The 14,109-nt window shown below is 40.9% G+C and overlaps 1 protein-coding gene across 4 annotated transcripts in view; it reads right to left on the reverse strand.

Moving 5' to 3' along the window:
- THADA (THADA armadillo repeat containing) overlaps positions 1-14,109 on the reverse strand; it is a 183,847-nt gene that overhangs the window by 57,357 nt on the left and 112,381 nt on the right. For all 4 annotated transcript variants that reach the window (XM_068158835.1, XM_068158837.1, XM_068158834.1 and 1 more), the window contains exon 31: positions 183-268. In XM_068158835.1, coding sequence (XP_068014936.1) covers positions 183-268 — 86 coding nt within the window. The remainder of the gene's footprint in view (positions 1-182; positions 269-14,109) is intronic.

A 14,109-nucleotide genomic window follows, 5' to 3' on the forward strand; every position in this document is an offset into this window, starting at 1 on the left:
CCAAGAATAGCTCTACCCAAGGCAGCATAAAGAGTATTTTTATAAAGAGCAGCTAGAGGACTCCAGCATTCAACAAATGCCATGACTACAAGCAATATATTATTGTTTCTCTAGATTCAACACGGCTCAGAAATTTCACCACAGATATTCCATCCATTTTACAGAAAGTATGGTGAACTTACCTTGCTTTTGAAACTTTCCCAGATGAGTACACAGCATCACAAGCACATCAAGGTAGGCAGCTCTGGTCACCAAACATGGATTTGGCCTGGAAAAATCAAATTACTAAAGATTAAATCATTGTAACACCCATGCTCAGAAACAGCAGTGAAACAAACCAGCATGGTGTCTATTTTACTTAACTAGTGGAGATCAAATACTGATCTTCTGATTAGACTACGTATACAAAACAATTAGGCCAGGTTGTCTCAGCTTCAGTTCCCAGTCCATTCTGAATGACAGTTTCTCTAACAGGATGGCAATACCCTTCCTCCACCCCTTTTGTCAAATGGCAGTTTATACATTTCATTAGTATTGGCTGACTTAGCTTGCCCTGGCAACTGATATGTCCTTGCTTGGTTTATCAATCATCTGTGTAACTAACTGCAAAACCAAAAAATCAGTCTTCAGGTTGTATTATTGCAGTCCAAAGAAGTCAACACTCCCTTTGCAAGGTACCTACTACATCTTTTAATGGCCACAGCTCTCTCACTGTTCTGCTGAAGATCACAGAAGCATGTATGTTTTAAAAACTACATTATTCTTTTCCTCTGGACAAGAAGAGTAGGGATTTGGGGTGTGGAACACTACTTTCTGCCCTAACTCTTCAAGTTCCAAACGATAGCCATTTTCTCTATGTTATTACCAGGTAACATCTTATTTTTTCTTTGTATTATTATCAGGGTACATTTCAGGCAGGAAAGCTTTTCTTACAATATAATTTAATACATGAACAAACAGGAAATCCAGCTCAAAACACAGAACTTATTCTAATGAGTCCACTGGGAATTGCACAGAAACAATAACTTCAAGAATCAAGCAGCACAAGCTTAAAGTATGACTAATTCCATTCAGTATATCACTTTTATTTTATCTGGCACTTTCTTTGTGGGCTTATCTTGACATTTGAAATGGTTTCAACAATTTTTTAATTAAAAGTGTTCCAAGAAACACTCTTGACTCGGTACCATCTTTAAAATTCAAGAACAAGTCCTTTTCAAATCAGATTATGCGATCACAACATAAAAATGACAAGGCTGAGGCAGCTGCGTAGAAATCTGGCAGCTGCATTTGCCCATGATCCTGTTAAGAGACAACTTGTACCACAAACACTGCTCACACCTTCAGTAATAAACTCCATAATAAGCCTAAATTACTTATGTACTGGTTTATGGCCTACAATATCAGGCCATAACACACGGTACTACATGCAACCAAGATCTGGCTTTGTATAAACAGAAGCTTTTCAGACACTTTCTCATGAACTAATACAGAACACCTCCTAAAACTTCTCCATGCTTGCTGTGTACCACATGCCTTAAAATACAAGAGCCTGCAAAGAAGGTGCCTGTCAATAAGAAATGATACCATAAGAAGCCAAAACAGTTTTAAGATGACCTATTTTTGATGGGCTGTATTAGGAAGACTAACTTTTATTCCGCATTAAGTGAACTTCTCTTCTGTGCCTCAGAAAGCTACTTGCTACCCCAGTTCTTCACAAATCTGTGTGAAAACACCACCGAAAATACTCATAGGCTCAGGAGTTCAACCCACAAGAGTCATCAGTCAAAGGCTTTGCTGTCGACAACTACCTGAAGGGAGGCTGGGCTCTTCTCCCAGGCAACCAGCCCCAGAACAAGAGAGCACAGTCTCAAGCTGCACCAGGGGAGGTTTAGACTGGATGTTAGGAAGAAGTTCTTCCCAGAATGAGAGATTGGCCGTTGGAATGTGCTGCCCAGGGAGGTGGTGGAGTCACCATCCATGGAAGTGTTTAAGAAGAGACTGGATGAGGCACTTGGTGCCATGGTTTAGTTGATTAGATGGTGTTGGGTGATAGGTTGGACTCGATAATCTCAAAGGTCTTTTCCAACCTGGTTAATTCTATTCTATAAGAAAAAGAAACTGAGAGACCTCTCACAAGTATTCATAAAATGGATGAAAGCCTCCATGACCAATTTCAGTTAAAAGGTGGAACACGATAAGCCTACTGCACTTCAGCCTAGTTGAAAAATGGAAGACTCGTTAGTCAGTCACTTCACTGGAAGGAAAATTTCCAAAGTACAGACTGTGCCTTAAGAAAAATATGGCTGATGAAACCTCTACTGAAAAGGTGACAACCACAAAACTGACATGTTTTCTTATTCTGGTCCAGCTTATTTTGAGTATGCACACATGCATGCTTTGATTCTGAAATGAAGCTTTTCTAGCATAAAACAGGCCAAATGTTTGTTCTTGGCTGGCTCCATTGTTCTGGTGATGCTAGTGAATTATCAGCTGTATGTTGCAGATGGACACAACAGGAAATTCACTTTTCCAAAACCAAGAAATTGCAGAGGTGTTCAGACTCTAGCAGAAAGCTCAGTCTTGAAGACAATTGAACTGTGATTTGCCTAACAGACCTGACAGCCAAAACCCGCATGTTGAACATTTCAAATGATGCACTGCACAGTATTTAAGGTGACCTGTTCGTGCACAGCTTCAGCAATGCGTGGGAAGATTACAAGATATTTATTAACACAGATACTCAAATAAAGTGGTGTTCTGATAAACAAGGTTTGAGGAACTCTGTCTCCAAACATTAGTCACAGCAGTAGCAAGGGTGGGAGCCGCAGGCATCTGGAACAGCATTCCTTTTCTTGTCCAAATCCCAAAATTAGTTCATTTCCCTTCCAACCTGGATATTAATGGAAACAAATACATCATATACTCAGTCCAAATGATAAACTGTATGTGACTCCCAGCAGGATAGAGCTAGAGATGGCTAGTCCTCTCATATCTAAGGGTATGTCCACACAGAAATATAAAATGGCTCTTGAAACAGTATTCATACTTCTACACATAGGAACTAAGAGCAGGCTAGTGATGTCAGCACTGAGATCCACAGCAATGCCAAGTTTTTTCTACCTTAGCAGAAGTAGGGTGGTGTGTCAACAGCCTCTCTCTGGAGTCAAGCAACTGGTACCAAAGACTCCATAGCCACCCTACATACTGTATCTAGATGCTTTAAAGCACAGCTTTCATAAGTTAACATTGTTTCCTTCCCATTGGATACAGTGTTTATAGCCAGTCCACTCCAGGAACCTTACTGCTCTTAGTATCTCATCCCCCAGTTTCTAGCACACCCTCCTCATGCTGTACTTGGACCTTTACTTTCATGTGGAAATAAAAACCAGCTCACAGATGATCACTGAGTTAAATTGTGCCAACAGCCAATACTGCAGAATACTTCAACACATCTAACTGAAGAGAGGTCAAAGGCTATCTGCTCCAAGTAACATGTACAGAATAAGCACCATCACAGTCTTGCTGGGCAGAGGGGAAAAAGACACCTGCAACCTTTAGAGGCACAGGTAGTTGGAAAAGATAACTGCTCAGAAAGAACAATGCCCAGAAGAAACACGTATCTAATTTAATTAAGGAGAACAAACACTGACAGGAGGAGCTGTTGTGTCCCTACTAGATCATTATGAAGCTCCACAGAAGATATAAGGTGACTGAAAAGAACACAAGTCAAAAAGGTTGAGGGACTGAGGGTTTTAAAGGGTCTACATGTACTTTTTTTTTAACTATCCAGAGCTCCAGCCTAAAAGTACCTTCAGCATGGGGGTTGGAAACACTTCTTATAAAGAAGTTTTATTTTAGGTAGGTGTGGCTGAACAGTAGCCAAACCTGGAAACACAGGTGCCAATTCCCCATTCTGACACACTGAGGCTGATTTCTCAATTAGATCTTGAAAAGTCATAGAGTCATAGAATAGAAGCTTGGAAGGGACATCAAGTATCATCTAGTTCAACCTTTCAGGGTAAGAATATAGTTTAAATAAGATGGCCCAGCACTCTGTCAAGCTGGGCCTTGAACTGTAGGGGAATCCATCACCTCTTTTTATTCCAGTGTCTAATACTTTGAATGGTGAAAAAGAATTTTTCTGACATCCAGTTCAATTCTCCCCAGTAGCAACTTGTGCCCATTACCCATGGTCTTTGCCATGAGACTCTGTGTATAAAGGGAGTCTCCCTCCTTGTGATAACTGCCCCTTATGTAACTGTACATGGTTATGAGGTCTCCCCTAAGTCTTTTCAAGGCTGAACAAACCCAGTTCTCTCAGCCTTCCTTCATATGACAGGTTTTCCAGTCCTCTGATCATTCAACTCCACGGTTTAAGATACCCCGTAACAAGTTCCTTCTTGACTATCCTGTCAAGATCTTCCTGGAGGGTGGCTCTCCCTTGTGGGGTATCAACTTCCCCACTCAATTTTGTGTCTTCAGCAAACTTCATCAGGGTGCTCTGAATTCCAGTATCGAAATCATTAATGAAGTCTTCCAAACCCAGCCAATTTCTTATCACTAATGATGAACAGGTAATTAGAGATAAGGTGGACAGATTTCTTTGCTATTTCTTTTTCAGTTCTGGCAGGAGGAAATATTTTGTTATCCACTAGAATCCAGGCTTTTTTTGTTTTGTTACATTTGGGTTTGGTTTGGGGTTTTGTTTGTTTTTTTTTTTTTTGTTTAAAGAGAAAAAGGTTAAGGGAACTAAATTGTCCTTTTAAAATCACAGGTTCCTGTTCAAATGACTTTGAAGAGGTCCAGGTTAAGCACTTACAGACTGGAGTAACAATAAGCTATCTGTTTTCAACAAGGAACTGCCTGGTAGGTGAATCAGGAAGTGTACCCTTCAGGGGATATTCCCTCTCTGTAGATGTAAATCTGACAGGGCAGGTTCCAAAGTTCCGTGTGCAATACTGCATTTTGCTCCAGCTGGTTTCACCTACCTACAGAAGCACTGAGACCACTTTGAGTTCTGTTCTGCATTTACTGCCTTTACTGCAGCGATTGCAGCTTAGGTCCTCGTAACACGAAATCAATCCTACACTCGCGGGGCTTGGAGCTCTGCAAATATTGTTGTTTGAAAGTTGGATTCGCCTTTCATAGTTAAGTCATGCCGAATTTGGATGGCACATCTGATGCAAACCAAACTGGTGTTTATTGATGAAATCAGTAATGTGTGGTCACAGCCCCCCTGTGTACCCTGCTCATATAGACAGTTTCAAATCTATCAGAAACACATGGCTTAACTTCCAAACTTCAGTTTCTCTTCTATTACTGTTTATTTTAAGGAAGATCAACATTAATGAATTATGGAGCAAATTACCTCCTCTTCCAAGGAAAACAACAAGGAGCAAAGAACATGGAAAGCTCACTCATTTGGTCTTAATTCCATCAGAACACTGGGGAAAAAAGATTTAAACAAACTAAACATACCACCTCTTGCTCCTCAGACCACTTAGGTCTACAGAGGCCCTTAAACATCATCACAGGACAGCATTCATAACAATCAGATTTCTACATATAAACAAGGACGTCAACCCACCTTTATGCAGAGCATGCATCAAAGAATTCTGATGCAGAGCTTTTGCAGACTCTCGCTCTTTTCTCAAACTCCCCATTTTCAATAGCACTAAGTAAGATGACTTGAAAACATGACAACTATTTTCTGGATCATTCCTTTTTCCAAAAGAGCATCACCTCACTCAGACATGAGCAACAGTAACATTAATGTATTGCATTTGTTACATAAGTAAGACAGACAAAGTCACCAATTACAAAATCAAAGCTGTCTGCGTTGATGTTTTATAACATTAGATTTTGGTTATTCTAGTGAATAGAAATTCAATGTTTTCCAAAGAGGTAGCTTATTTTGCTCTTATTTTTCCTCATTAGGAAACAGATGTTGCAAAAGATTAGAGCGAGCCCTATAAATATACAGCAACTTACAATATTTACTAAACATTTAACAACGTAATCAAAGCTTATTTGCCCAAACTCTCAAGAATCACTTAACAAATTTCAAATGCAACCTGCCAATCAATACCTGTTAAAAGACTACCCATAACATCTCTCTTGTAAATTAGTTTAGCTATAGCTATCCTACTGTAGTTGGCAATCTTAGAAGTATCTAAACCAAAACTTCTGTAAAAGGTCTCAGAAAAGGTTTATGTTTTGCAGTCTCTGCGCTCTTGGAAGAGTCCAAAAGATTTCATATCTTTTAGCCAATGCTGCTTCATGAATACAAGCTAAACTTACTTGTCAGACCAGAATATAATTTTATTGAACAAGTAACAGAATTTCCTCCCTAACAATATGCAGCATGTACATCACAGTTGAACAATATGTAACTACACAGGGTGACAACCAACATTTTTTTCAAAGTGCAGTGTTTCAATGACTGTTAGCTACTTCTACATGCTCCAATTGGTTACTCTCAGCTCCCCCCTCTGAAAAATGGATGACAGGATGTGGCTCATTAATCAAAGTAATGTAGAACTTCAGTCAAAATTATACAACTTGCATATCCACCTAAAAATTCCCTGTGTTTTGTCCAAAATTTTCACAACACACTCTTAAGCATCAGGGTAAAGAAACCAGTGCTGGCAGGATTACAAGGGCAACTCTTTCAAAGGCCATTTCATAACTGCCTTGCAAATAAGATGACAACTGTCCTTACGATTTGTGTGACTGCTTTCATTTCACTTCCAAAATTATCAATTAATTAACTGCCTACTCATTCTCTGGTCTCTAATGAGATCTTACTCTGGTGGCCAGATTCTTCTGATACCTGACCTGCAATTGTATCAGCTATAGTATCTTCCAAGTGCAACAAGAAGTGCATCTTCTGTGTTTTGAGTCTTCATATAGCAACTCTATATAATATTTGGGGGCTATCCATAAGGAGATTATTCTTAGATGGTTGCCTTGTAGGGACCCCATCTCACCTGCAGAGAGATTTGTCACTGGTGGAGACAAAAAAGCTTATGAAACTCACACCTGCACATACAATAAGCAGCTGATTAGAAAATTAAATCTCCCATTGTTTTGGTTATTAGCTTTCAATTTCTGCAGTACTCTAAAGACTGAAGGTTTTGGGGTTATATTTGTTTAGAAATCAGCCTTCACATTTTAATGTATTTTCTCTCAAAGCCCACATCTGTAGTAGTGAATCAACATGCACAGGCTGCCTCTTGTCTTTTTGAGGGGGCATTAATAATGGATTTAATTATTAAACTTTGTCCATAGCATTTTTAATCATGTAATACAAAACCAGCACATCAGTGCACAGCACAGCCAACAGATCTACATTTAATGGCAAGCATTTAAAAAGACAATAATGAAGCCTACACTACCAAGTAAACCTTGCTGAGTTCCTGGAAGTGCAGGAACATCCACACAGAAATACAAACATCTAGTTACAGCACATCTGCTTGTCTTCTTGGGTGCTGTTGAGATCTTGGAGTAATTACCATACACACAATCCACTTGACTTGCCCAGCTTATCCTACATTATAGCTGGCATTTTCTCCAAAGGGAAAATCACTGATCTGGTGATTTAAGTTTTCCTGCCAGTTCCAATGCCAGACTATTAGGTTGCTGTTTTTTTTCCCTGGTAAGGACAGAGAATCTTTTGCTTCAAAAAGAAGCAACAGATATTATTTTTTCCATTGTGATGCCAATAAGAACATCCTGAGTTTCAGCTATTAAGAACAATTGATTTGTTCTCTGGTTGTCCTTGGTGAATGATAATGAAAGGCTGTGTCTTGTTGTTGTTGCTTTTTAGCATACCAGATTGATAAAATAATCTTGTCCGTTCTCTTTCTTGTTCTCTTAATGAGAACTGCATGTGATCCCACAGCATTCTAAAAAATGTAGAGGTCAAACTAATCCCATGTGCAAATTTAACGAATTTTACACCATTTACATAAGAGGTTTCACCTATAAAAAGGCAAGCTAATAAAAATTTTATTTGTTGGAAAAGGTTTTCACATACGAGTGAGGATTTATGTCCAAACCCAGTAATTGCACATGGTTTGTGCCTACTTTGAATGTTGCAGTGGTAGAGGGAAAATATCTTAAAGAACCTTATTCAATTCTTAATATTCCCTGAATATTCATATTTAAGTTAGGAGTATGTCTGTAAACCAGAGTGAAATAATTCTTTATCTTATGCAAAGTACATCTTAAACTTCAGTCTAAAGTTTAAAAGTCTCTGATACCCAGAGCAAGTTTCCAAAACAAGCAACCACCAACTGCCTAAAAAACAATTTGTAGCTAGATACTGTTACCAAATCTGGTGAAAGAGTGGACTTGGAACAGCACAGAAACCTGAATTAGACTGATAGAAGCATGTAGGATTTAAATGAATGCTTCCAAGAATACATTTACGAACAATGACGTAACTGTTGTGACTCACTCTCAAAAGCCAAGACGAAACAGGCTAAATTGGGCTCATGGGTGGACCTGATATGCACTAACTGCTTATATTTGTATGCTTCACTTTCATCTGGAACTGGATAAAATTTGCCTTTTTTTTTTTTTTTTAGGAGCACACACACAAAGGCTCCAGCCTTGGAAGGACAAAAAGGTTCATTTTGCTGCAGTGGAAGAGGAAAAAGGCAAGGGAACTATCTGAAGGACCAGTATGCCAAGGAGGATGATTCTACATTCTCCTTGGTGATTGCTTGCTTGTTGTTTTCAAAGTACATAAAGCTCCTTCCAGCTTCTAAATAATGCCCCACTTCAAAAAAACACACAGATCTTGCTTGCAAAACTGCAGAGTCATGGACATCTTGCATCTGTATCTAGATAGGCCTGCATGCCCCAATGTTTTAATAGCCTGCTCACTAGCAATTACCACTGCCTCTTCAAAGGGGCAATGAGAAGAATAAGGGCATATTCAGGTTGTACTCTTTGAGCCACAAAGTCCTGAATTCATCATAAGACCATATTCATGCTTTCCACATAGACTGCCTAAATATATCTCACATGAAGTTTGTTCTAGGAAGGACCTAGGACTGGACTGGTTGACTGCCTGCTGTCACCCACATAGTGCTGTCAAAAGCAGAGGGAGGAAACAGGACACGACAGGTTTGATGGAGTGGCAATATTCTGTAGTATTATTAAATACCTGGGAGATTTCCCTCCACAGGACTGCAGAGCATGGGATATTTGGCTTATAAAGCTAAGTGCACACGTGGCAGGTAGCCTGCTCCAGACAAATTAGTGCTGTTTTGCAAAATGTAAAGCCAGTTCATTTCACACAAGGCTGTTCCACACAAGTAGTTTCACAAAAACAGCCTTCTAAGAAGTAAACTTTCCCAGTTCACACAAGCTCTCAGCTAAGAAATGACACAGGCCTAGTGGTTAGCAGAGTATGTTACTTGATTTCTGGCAGAACTTCAAAGACTCTTTCTCTGTCCTGTGGTCTCCAATAAGAAGGAAGGTGGAAAAAAACCAACAAAACAACTAAAGCCACTGGAAGACAGCATTCTACATCAGAGCTGTGCAATGACATGATTTCACAAATTTTCCAACACCAGCACTTTGCCATGCCAAAGGCTACAAATGAAACAAGACAGTTATTTCCAGGACTTCGGTAGAACAAATTAACAGCTCCAAAGGCAGCCCTTTCAGCTTTCTGAATTTATCTAGAGTTAGTCCTGTAACTTCTTGGTTACAGTTGAGCCAAACTCATATTTTTTTCCCTCCTAATTTGTATGAACAAGCTTTGAACTCTTTCAAAGGCTTTAGTTTGAGATATTTACAATTTTTTAAAATCAGACTAATTTCCATCACTTGATTCTATCACCTAAGTTCTCCAACAAAGCACATTTAATGTATTTGGGGGTGCTGGGTGATAGTGGGCTGAACATGAGCCAGCAGTGTGCCCAGCAACGTGGCCAAGAAGGCCAATGGCATCCTGGCCTGGATCAGGAACAGTGTGGCCAGCAGGAGCAGGGAAGTCATTGTGCCCCTGTACTCAGCACTGGTTAGGCCACACCTTGAGTCCTGTGTCCAGTTCTGGGCCCCTCAGTTTAGGAAAGATGTTGAGTTGCTGGAGGGTGACCAGAGAAGGGCAATGAAGTTGGTGAGGGGTTTGGAGCAGAGCCCTGTGAGGAGAGGCTGAGGGAGCTGGGGTTGTTTAGCCTGGAGAAGAGGAGGCTCAGGGGAGACCTTACTGCTTGCTCTGTACAACTGCCTGAAGCAAGGTTGTAGCCAGGAGGGGGTTGGTCTCTTCTCCCAGGCAACCAGCATCAGAACAATAGGACACAGTCTCAAACTGCACCAGGGGAGGTTCAGAGTGGATGTTAGGAAGAAGTTCTTCACAGAAAGAGATTGGCCATTGGAATGTGCTGCCCAGGGAGGTGGTGGAGTCACCATCACTGGAGGTGTTTAAGAGGAGACTGGATGGGGCGCTTGGTGCCATGGTTTAGTTGATTAGATGGTGTTGGGTGATAGGTTGGACTCGATCTCGAAGGTCCTTTCCAACCTGGTTAATTCTGTTCTGTTTTTTTTTAGTTTCTGTTCTTCTCTAACACCCTGCATCTCCCTGACTTGCAAAACATGAAAGAAACTGGGAGAAGCTGTAACATCATTAAACCAGCTTAGACAAAAAAACAACAACCAACAACACTGAAACAAAACCAAAACACCAACTTAAGTATAAATCTGCAAGTAAAGTGGAAAGTTTCAAGCATCACCTCGAGACATGGATGGAAGGCAGGTTGCTTTTGAATACTCCAAATAAGTTAGTACTTTGAAGATATAATAAAAAAAACCGCAACAAACAAAATCCAAGGAAGGTGAAGGCATTTTTTTTTCACCTGTTGTCTTCACAACAGACAGAAAGTATCAGTTGAAGAAGTGAATGTTTTATAAAACTCAGTTTGGGGAATGTGTGCCATCATTTCATTCTCTAAAGCAAAATCAGGTGGGGGAGTGAAGGAGAGAGGTTAGTATGTTAGAGGGAATGTGCAATAAGTTCTTGAGCTGTTCTATACCAGAACATTTTGATGGAAGGAAATGACATTCTGGCCCTGAAAATGCAAAAAAAAAAAAAAACCCAAACAATCCCAAACTCAAAGAAACAAAAAAAATCTCGTCTCACCTAGTTCAGTGAAGACTTGAACAATAATCTATCCTCCAGACACATACACATGGCAACTGAGCTTTGTTGTTCAAGAACTACTTACGCAATCCAAAATTTTGCAACTCAATTTCTCAGGGATGTTTGCTTTATAGCACACAGGAAGTGTGTGACCGATTGAGGCTGTGCCTTTAAGAAAGGGACAGTGCTGGCACACTCTGGCTGAATATTTTGAAAACAAAGACAGGTCTGAACGAATTTCATTGGTAGATAGGTAAAATGCAACTTTAAGTTTTATTTCAGTTTGAGTCTGTCTCTGTTCCAGTCTCTTCTGCCTTTCCAGCCTGTCTGCTTCTGAGCAACTAGCCGGAGCTGACCTTGGATAACAGATAAGAGGACTAATCCTTGCATGTGCTTTGAGGCCTAACAAAATTTCATCCTTATTAATTACCTTTTCTCTCTCTCCAGCCCTTTTTGGGAAAAAAGGGAGGTAGGGGGAGAAAGGGGGTACAGAGGGGGAACCCTCCTCTGTCCAGAGGAGGGAATTTCATTCCTGTATTTTTTTTTCCTCTTTGTGGGGGAGGGAAAGCTAGGCCTTCTCTCTCAACCCACTACAGATGCCTACTCTCATTGCCTGAACAGGGAGAGTGTAAAAATGACTGCATGTGGACCAAGGGTCCAGCCAGTCACCAGCAGCAGATGCATACCAAGAAACCAAATAGGGCATAGGTGAAGTGCTAGTTTCCTGAGAGGCTCTCCCAGCACCCAGAGAACTGCACAGATGAACTTAGCAAGTTTCACAATCCAGTTGTCAAGCAACCTCATGAAACTCCTTTAAAACAATAAAAAGGGAAAACAACAAAATCCCTGATACTCACCATCTATCATAGAACAGGTGTTGAGCCCCGCACACCAAAATATAAATAACAGAACCATAGAGTAAAGGAGGTTGGAAAAGACCTCAAAGATCATCACTCCAACCTGTCACCCAACACCTCATGACTACTAGGCCATGGCACCAAGTGCCACGTCCAATCCCCTCTTGAACACCTCCAGGGATGGTGACTCCAACACCTCCCTGGGCAGCACATTCCAATGGCCAATCTCTCTTTCTGGGAAGAACTTTCTCCTCACCTCAAGCCTAAACCTCCCCTGGTGCAGCTTGAGACTGTGTCCTCTTGTTCTGGTGCTGGTTGCCTGGGAGAAGAGACCAACCCCCACTTGGCTACAACCTCCCTTCATGGAGTTGTAGACAGCAATAAGGTCTCCCCTGAGCCTCCTCTTCTCCAGGCTAAGCAACCCCAGCTCCCTCAGCCTCTCCTCATAGGGCTGTGCTCCAAACCCCTCACCAACTTCGTTGCCCTTCTCTGGACACATTCCAGCAACTCAACATCTTTCCTAAACTGAGGGGCCCAGAATTGGACACAGGACTCAAGGTCTGGCCTAACCAGTGCTGAGTCCAGAGGCACAAGGACCCTGCTCCTGCTGGCCACACTGTTCCTGATCCAGGCCAGGATGCCATTGGCCTTCTTGGCCACACTGCAGGCTCATGTTCAGCCTACTATCAACCAGTACTCCCAGGTCTCTTTCTGCCTGGCTGCTCTCCAGCCACTCCAACACCAGCCTGTGGCACTGCATTGGGTTCTTGTGACCACAGCGCAGCACCTGGGACTTGGACTTGTTGAATGCCATCCTGTTGGACTCTGGTCATCTGGCCAGGCTGGCAAGGTCTCTCTGCAGAGCTCTTCTAACCTCTAACAGATCAACACCTACTCCCAACTTGGTGTCGTCTGGTGGACTCAGTCCCCTCATCCAGATCATCAACAAAGATACTGAACAGGAATAATGAAGCTGCAACAGAAAAGACAATTTATTTTAATATTTTCACTTGTTTTGTTTCCTGAGGAGTTTTTTTGTGCCTTTTACAATCAAACCAAACAGAATATATTTATCAAGCACGAAAGTGAAGAGGCAAGCAAAAATTTTCAGATTTATTATTATTAGTAGTCGTAATTTAAAAATATACATGGAAGTTAATTTGGTTACCATATAGGTCATGTATATTTTACTTGCCTTTTTTAGACTTTGAAATTAAGGGGGTGGGGAAGAGAGAAAGGAAAGAGAAAACATGCCTTAGCTCAAAGTGTGCCAAACAACACAGAGCTGTATGGGCTCAGAAAGAATGCTGAAGTATATTACACATTTCCAAAAAGAGTTTCTGTCTGTAAAATAACCAAATGGCCCAACTTGCAAACCTGTATGCTTGTTTTTGTGACAAATATTTACACATAGGATTAACTGCATGACTGAGAATGACTGAATATGAAAAGGAAGCTATAAAAGCTGACAAAACGAAAACATGCTACTGACAGAAGGTTAATATTAGCATATACAGCTGCGGCTTTTTACAGGAAAGTGGAAGATAAAATTTATGTCTTCAGATAAATACCTAAACCATACACTAAGGTTTCATTGCTGGAAATCATAATATATAAATGTTAAAAGGCAAAACTAATATGAGTGGAATATGGGTATGACAAAATATGACAAGGAATAATGGATATAAGCTAGGACACAGAAAGTTCCACTTCAACGTGAGGAGAAACTTCTCTACCGTGAGGTTGATGGAGCACTGGAACAGGCTGCCCAGTGGGGTTGTAGAGTCTCCTTCTCTAGAGACTTTCAAAGCCAACCTGTATTAGTTCCTGTGTCGCCTGCCCTAGGTGATCCTGCTTTGTCAGGTGGGTTGGACACCATGATCTCTGGAGGTCCCTTCCAACCCCCAACAGTCCATGATTCTGTGTGACTGATGTATTAAAAAGGCTAGTTCTGAAAAAATACTTGGAAAGCAAGAGTATTTAAAATCTGTAATCAGTAGAGCCTGTCCCTCACATATTTGCTGCCATAAGACAGAAGTTTGAAATATTTAGCATTGCTATCTTTCCACTGAATTTAGTTTCCCACATTTGGGT

The sequence above is a fragment of the Melanerpes formicivorus genome, unplaced genomic scaffold (genome assembly GCF_026170545.1).
Source record: "Melanerpes formicivorus ecotype bairdi unplaced genomic scaffold, bMelFor1.0.p_v2 SCAF_43, whole genome shotgun sequence".
Taxonomy (NCBI): Eukaryota; Metazoa; Chordata; class Aves; order Piciformes; family Picidae; genus Melanerpes; species Melanerpes formicivorus.